Source organism: Amphimedon queenslandica, unplaced genomic scaffold (assembly GCF_000090795.2).
Source record: "Amphimedon queenslandica unplaced genomic scaffold, v1.1 AMPQUscaffold_13340, whole genome shotgun sequence".
Classification (NCBI taxonomy): Eukaryota; Metazoa; Porifera; class Demospongiae; order Haplosclerida; family Niphatidae; genus Amphimedon; species Amphimedon queenslandica.
This window is the reverse complement of record NW_003546424.1, coordinates 143,862-150,739: the sequence shown is the minus strand read 5'-3', so window position 1 is coordinate 150,739 and position 6,878 is coordinate 143,862. Positions and strand designations below refer to the sequence as shown.

The window sequence follows — 6,878 nt, the reverse complement described above, 5'->3', positions numbered from 1 at the left end:
AAAAAGTAGAAATAGTAAGAAATGTATAGTAGTCAAAAGTAGTTCAGTTAATAATGAGCAATAACTAACTTATTGTAGTTGATGCAAAATCAGCAGTATCTATTCCCAACACATTAACAGCAGCCACTCCAACAGTATATACTGATCCTACTGTAGCATCAGGTATACTGTATGTAGTGGTAGGAGCTAGTATTGTTATATTAGTATCAGGATCAGGAACATTATGATATATTATGTAACTCAATAAAGGGAGAAACATAAGGACTGGTGGCTATAAAAAAGTATAAATTATTAGTTAATAATTTTTTTACTTCATCCCATGACACATCAATACTGAGACCAGTCTGATTTAATGTTAAGTTAGTTACAGATTCAGGGACTATTAATAAATATTTATTATAACAAAATTAATAATAATATGAATCACCATTAATCTATTTACCATTAGGTACAAATGTTCTTTCATCAACAGGATCCATATATCTACCACCAGTATCAACAGCTACTACACTAATAGAATAGTTTGTATCATTAGTTGAAGGTACTGGTAAACTCAGACTAGTATCAGTAGTATTGATAGTGTATTCAATACTAGTAACATTAACATTGTAATGAGATAAACAAGGACTGGTTGATGGGGACCAGGAGAAGTGGAGCCTGTCAGAATAAAATGTGATATTACCAGGAATACGAACAGATGGGACATCTGTAAAGAAATAACTACAAGTTAAAATAGTGCAGCAGATGACATACCCGCTATTATTATAGAACAGTTCCCAAATGTACCAGTAGCATCTCCACATTGGACAGTATAATTACTGATACTTAAAGTAGGAGTGAATGTTATATTAGAAACAAGAGAAGAACCACCAACAGTCAAGACAGTAATAAACTGACCACCAATAGATTCAGTATCACCAACATTATCTACAAACTCAGAATAAGCTACACCACCAACACTAACACCATTAGTATCTAGTACTCTCCATATAAGAGTATTTGATCCACTGTTACACTCATAAGTAACTGGTCGAGAGAGACACAGTGGACCACTGGGACATGTAGTGAACTGAGGTTGGCCTATATTTAAAAAATGAGCTTATAGCTTTAATGATTTCCTGCTATTACCATCAAGATAGTTAAATAACAACATAAAAGACAGGAAAGATACAATCATCTCCATTATATTGCTGTTGAGATATGATGTGTCTTATATTGTCTACTGTCCACACTAGTACAAAAAGATATAGGACAGTTAGTGAACTCTCCTGGTGTACCTAAAATAATATCAGTAGATACTTTAACCAGTGGCATAGCCAGGGGCAGGCCTGGGCAGATAAAGGCCCACCCTAAATTTATCAGTGCACCATAAAATGGCTTTTATAGATAGAGAAAAAAGAGCTTTGAGCACACAAGTCCAATAAAATAAGTCATAGTGCCCCACCCTCACTTCATCAGCTGGCTACACCTCTGACTTTAACATAAAAATATAACTTACACTTAAACAAGTAAACAAGACAATAACTAACTTCAGTGGGTGGTGACAGTGATGAATTGAAGATAAAGCAATGTCAATGAAATTCATGCTGTATCTGTTTACATAACTGGACTGTTGTCTTGACAAATTTTCACGACACAACAAAATTAAATAAAAATTGGCATTATAAAGAATAGTGTTCTATTGTCATCTTCAAAAACTACAGCACTTAAGTAAAAATTATGCTGTTGATTGATTAGTAACATAGTAACATTGTAAGATTTTACAGCTAGATTTTAATATAATCATCACCTTGTCATACATGTACTTACTGCAGTCATGAATATTGCAGTATACAATCATAATTGGACTTTTTTACGATTTAAAATAATTACTTCAAAATTTTGTCACAAGGCTATTATAGTCCAAATTTTGTCAACAATGGGTCCAAATTTTTTTATAATTTTTTTGATAGATATACATGTCCTTATGTTGTATATAAAGTTTGAACCAATTCCAATCAAAATTGGATTTTTTATAAATTTTTTAAGTTACTTCAAAATTCAGCCAAAAACCCTAGGCTATATATAGCCTTTGGTCATTGGCCAAATTTTGTCAAAAATTGCTCCAAAACAATTCTAGATTTTTATCATTTTTTTTTCTGTAGATATACATGTTTTTATGTTATTTATCAAGTTTAAAGTGATATCAATCAAATCTGGATTTTTTTATAAATTTTTAAAGTTGCTTAAAAATAGCCATGAGCTGTATTAATAGTACAGAGTATTCCATCAAAAATCGCTCCATAAAAATTTTTATTTTTATTATGTTATAGTATAGATTTTTTAAACTATAAAAACTAATTTAAAAATAAGAAAATAAAAACAATTGGTCTACAATTCTACAGTTTTCAAAACAATAATTAATGATTGGTAGAGTAAGAATTAATGTCACTAAAAATAGCAAACACATTCCATTATTGTAGTGCTTCATATACAACAGTATCAGGTTGCCTTAACATTATCTGAAGTATGTACTACTCCTCTACTACCAGTGGCTGTTCCATAAGCTGCATTCATACTAACTGGTACATTAGGAACCGCCTGTACTGTATCAGCTGGTGCATCATATATTACTGTATTGGTGGTAGTGTTTTCTATATGAGATATTGCAGCTGTACTTTACATAAGTGAGTAGAACTAACCTTTCTCTCTTTTCCAAGGTTTACACCAGATCATACAACCAACAATAATGAGTATTAGTATAATAATGGCAATCACTGCTACACCAGCTCCTATACCATGTACACTGTACTGTTTGTTTCACCTCCACCTGAATGAATTTAACAAAATAATAATGATGTTATTAATTATTATTTAATAAGTATACTAGTGTCATCTGTTGGTGCTGAGGATGTGCTTGGTGTCACTGATGGTTCAATAAAGCTGCCAGACAAACCTAACAGTGTCATTCATTAGGTATATGTATTGAATAGTTATAAGTATATTTATGATGCATACTTGAACTAGAGGGTGTAATAGCTGAAGATGACACCATTATACTTGAAGAGGTAGGAACAAAAGTATTAATGATGCCTGAAGGAAATTTTAACAATTTTAAATATTAACAATAACTAACTAATTGTAGCTGATGTTGTAAGACCAGTTCCTAATACATTAACAGCAGCCACTTCAACAGTATATACTGATCCTACTGTAGCATCAGGTATATTGTATGTAGTGGTAGAAGCTAATATCATTGTACTAGTATCAAATTCAGTGACATTATCAGTGACACTTATTATATAAGTCAATATTTCAGGACGAAGAGAATCAGTTGGCTATAAATCAAAATTATTTTCATTATTATTGATATTTAAGCTACTTGCTTCACTCCATGATACGTCAATATTGAGACTAGATCTAGTCTGATTTAATGTTAAGTTAGTTACAGATTCAGGAACTATTAATAAATAATATTAATAAATAAACATACTCTCATTATTACTTACTATCAATTATAAGCATTATTTCATCATCAGGATCCCTGTACTGTCTACCAACAGTATCAACAGCTGCTACACTAATAGTATATACTGTATCATCAAATGGTTGAGATATATTTACAACCAGACCAGTATCAGCTGGTACATTTTTAAAGGAACTGTTACCAACTGGACTATTAATAAAAACAGTGTAACTGATGATACAACGATTGGTTGATGGTGGCCAGGAGATGGTATAATTGTCAGGATTAATTGCTGATATATTAGGAGCAACAGTAGGCTGATATAGTTCACCTAAAAACAACAACATAGAATAAAAAATAATTAGTTTAAATATTTGGCACTACATTGACAAAATTACATACCTTCAATCAGTATTATATATAGGACAGGTATCAGCTCCTATAACTGCAGGAGTGTTAGTATCAAGTGCTCTACATGCCACAGTATAATTATTGATATCCATTGTAGCAGTGAATGTTATATTAGAGACAATAGAAGCACCACCAGTAGAAGTTAGGCTAGTAGTGAATTGAGTTCCAATTGATCCTAGGGTTCCTATACTAGCTCCTGTGTCATACGTAACAACACCAAGTATACCACCAGTAGTATTCAATACTCTCCATTGTACAGCATTAGCTCCACCAGATGTGTCCACACTACACTGGTAACTAACTGGTTCATTAATACATAAAGGACTTGTAGGACAGTTAGTGAACTCAGGTGTGCCTAAAATATAATATAATAATATGAAGGCTTCATGGAAATAAACTTACACTTTACTAGTGAACAAGACAAAAACATCATAGTCAGGAAAAGCTTCATATTGTTGTGGGTGGTGGCTAAAAAATTCATGACTGTAAACTATTAGACTACTATTGACATGCAAGAATGCCAGCTATGACTACACATGCCAAGATAAACTGATATGTTATGCATGCAGCACTCCCTCAATATCTACAGGTCTTAAGTTAAATAGCAACAAATTTTCATTAATTTATTGAAGATGAGATTTGTGAATGATTGATAAAGGAGAAAGATTATACTGAATATAACAATGTTTATGCTGTAACAGTACTGTAAACATAGCATTATTTAACCCAGCGTAATTAAATAAAACAAAACATGCAATTATAAAACAATATTGAACTACTGTATAGTATAAATCATGGAAGTATCCATTAGTAGCATGAATTATACATACATAGAAGATAACAATTGTTAGCAATTACAGTATCATCAATATGATACATTCCCTACAGAGCATATCCACAAGTGCAGCGACAAATTCTTTGATACTGAGCTCTCCAACACAATCCAGTTTTGACAAGTAGCTTGCAAAAATTTGACTCATTACATGCTATAAATAAAAATACAAAAAGTTGTGATCAAATAATAATAAATCCCTTAATATGAAATTAAGCGCTAGATATAAGAGTCTTTATCTTAGAAATCAAGTAATAATGTTATCAATCACTTATTGCATAACAACCATCTATTGTAAGTTGATGGAATATTACAATACATGTACATGTACTTACGGCAGTCATGAATGTTACAGTATCTAAAGACATGAGGACGTGCTGTCAAACACTTTGCATCATTTAATGTGATACTACTATCATATGTTGCTTGACATTTGATCCTGCGAACTTGATAACCAACTCCACAAGACTTTGAACACTATTCAAATTTTAAAAATAGTACTTTAAAAACATCAGGACAAAGACTCTTATCTTTAAAAAATTATAAACAGAATTATTAGGCATATGATTTGTTAGTGTTAAAAGTGTTTACCTTTGACCAAGGTCCAGGTACCCATTGTGTGCAGGGTCCTCTTTGATGACATGTTTCTTCATTTGGAGGTGGAGGAGGAATACAACCATCCATTATCATACGAGTAGACACTGTCATACAAACTACTGTTCTGTTCCTTATACCACGATGACAGTCAGGAAAACACTAGAAATGTACAATTGTAATAACTCACTGTCACAGCATATAGGTTGGGCATTATAATTATTATCTATTCTTTTCATTTGTAGCTATGTGTGTGTGTGTGTGTATGTCAGTAATGTACACATACTTGACTCCATGGAGATACTGACCATGATTTTTCCTCGAAAGGTTTGTCTATAAAATGTAAATGTTATTTCAAAACATAGTCTGTATATGTATCATATTCAAACATACCTTTTATCAATGTTATAGAACAAGTATCAGCTCCTATAACTGCAGGAAAGTTAGCATCAAATGCTCTACATTCCACAGTATAATTATTGATATCCATTGTAGCAATAAATGTTACATTAGAGACAATAGAACCACCAGCTCTAGAAGTTAGGTTAGTAGTAAATCGAGTTCCAATTGATCCCAGGCTTCCCACACTAGATCCTGAAGTATACAAAACAAACCCAAGTACACGACCAGTAGTATTTAATACTCTCCATTGTAAAGCATTAGCTGAATCAGAAGTGTCTACCCTACACTGATAACTAACTGGTTCATTAATACATAAAGGACTTGTAGGACAGTTAGTAAAATCTGCTGGTGTACCTAAATATAAATAAAGATAAAATAAAGAAGACTTTATGATGATACAGCTTACATTTTACAAGTGAACAAGACAACAATATCATAAATATCAGGAAAAGCTCCATTGCTGGGTGGTGCAATGATATATTCATGAACAGTTTATTATAATCATAAATGGTTGCATAGACGTATATTTTGCTGATGTGGACAACTCTTATCATGGCAATATTTGTGAAAGTTAAACTAAAGCAAAATTTTTAACAAAACTAATGCTACATACAAATTGAAATTAAAAGGACATATTATTTTCAAACTCAAGAATTAAGTAAAACACAAAATTATGAAAGGAATAACTATTATGCATGCATGCATAAACAAAAACAATTCCATGCATTAATTAGTAGTTTATGATTGAACAGTTTCATAAACTGTTGGTGTTGTTCCACTGGTAGATCTATTACCAGCACTAACATGACCATACGCCATATTATCCTTCATCTCAAGTGAACTGGTTTTCATTGGTATCTCATAATCAGCAGCTGCTGTTGATGGATTAGTAACACTGTAAGACTTTACTGATCTTGATACACAACAGCAATAAGTGATGATAGAAGATAAAACTGATGATATTATTACTGACAGTATAACAGTGATAGGGAAACTGATAGCTAATACACTAATAATATTACTACCTAATGATTACATAATAACATGCATTAAAATTATTTGTTCTGCTTACATTGTTCAGTAGTAGGAGTACATGTACTTGTGGGAGTAGGTGAAGTTATTCTTGTTGATGATATACTCACTACATAAAATAAATGAGGCACTTAATAATCATAGCTTACAGGAAGGTAATGT

At 31.9% G+C, this 6,878-nt stretch overlaps 1 protein-coding gene and 1 long non-coding RNA gene across 2 annotated transcripts in view; both read right to left on the bottom strand.

Annotated features, from left to right (window-relative positions):
- The window catches only part of LOC105313226 (uncharacterized), a 4,657-nt gene extending 3,457 nt beyond the window's left edge, over positions 1-1,200 (bottom strand). Inside the window, exons 1-5 of the mRNA XM_019998086.1 lie at positions 1,129-1,200; positions 754-1,080; positions 443-706; positions 312-379; positions 70-271 (exon numbers count right to left, since the gene is read on the bottom strand). Coding sequence (XP_019853645.1) covers positions 70-271; positions 312-379; positions 443-706; positions 754-1,080; positions 1,129-1,183 — 916 coding nt within the window. The 5' untranslated portion in view covers positions 1,184-1,200. The remainder of the gene's footprint in view (positions 1-69; positions 272-311; positions 380-442; positions 707-753; positions 1,081-1,128) is intronic.
- Positions 1,201-4,736: 3,536 nt separating this feature from the next.
- On the bottom strand, positions 4,737-5,617 carry LOC109582990 (uncharacterized). Its single transcript, XR_002185310.1, has 4 exons — positions 5,569-5,617; positions 5,287-5,444; positions 5,024-5,165; positions 4,737-4,842 (listed from the first exon to the last, which is right to left on the bottom strand). It is a non-coding gene; the product is annotated as an uncharacterized LOC109582990 (long non-coding RNA).
- Between the last annotated feature and the right edge of the window lie 1,261 nt (positions 5,618-6,878).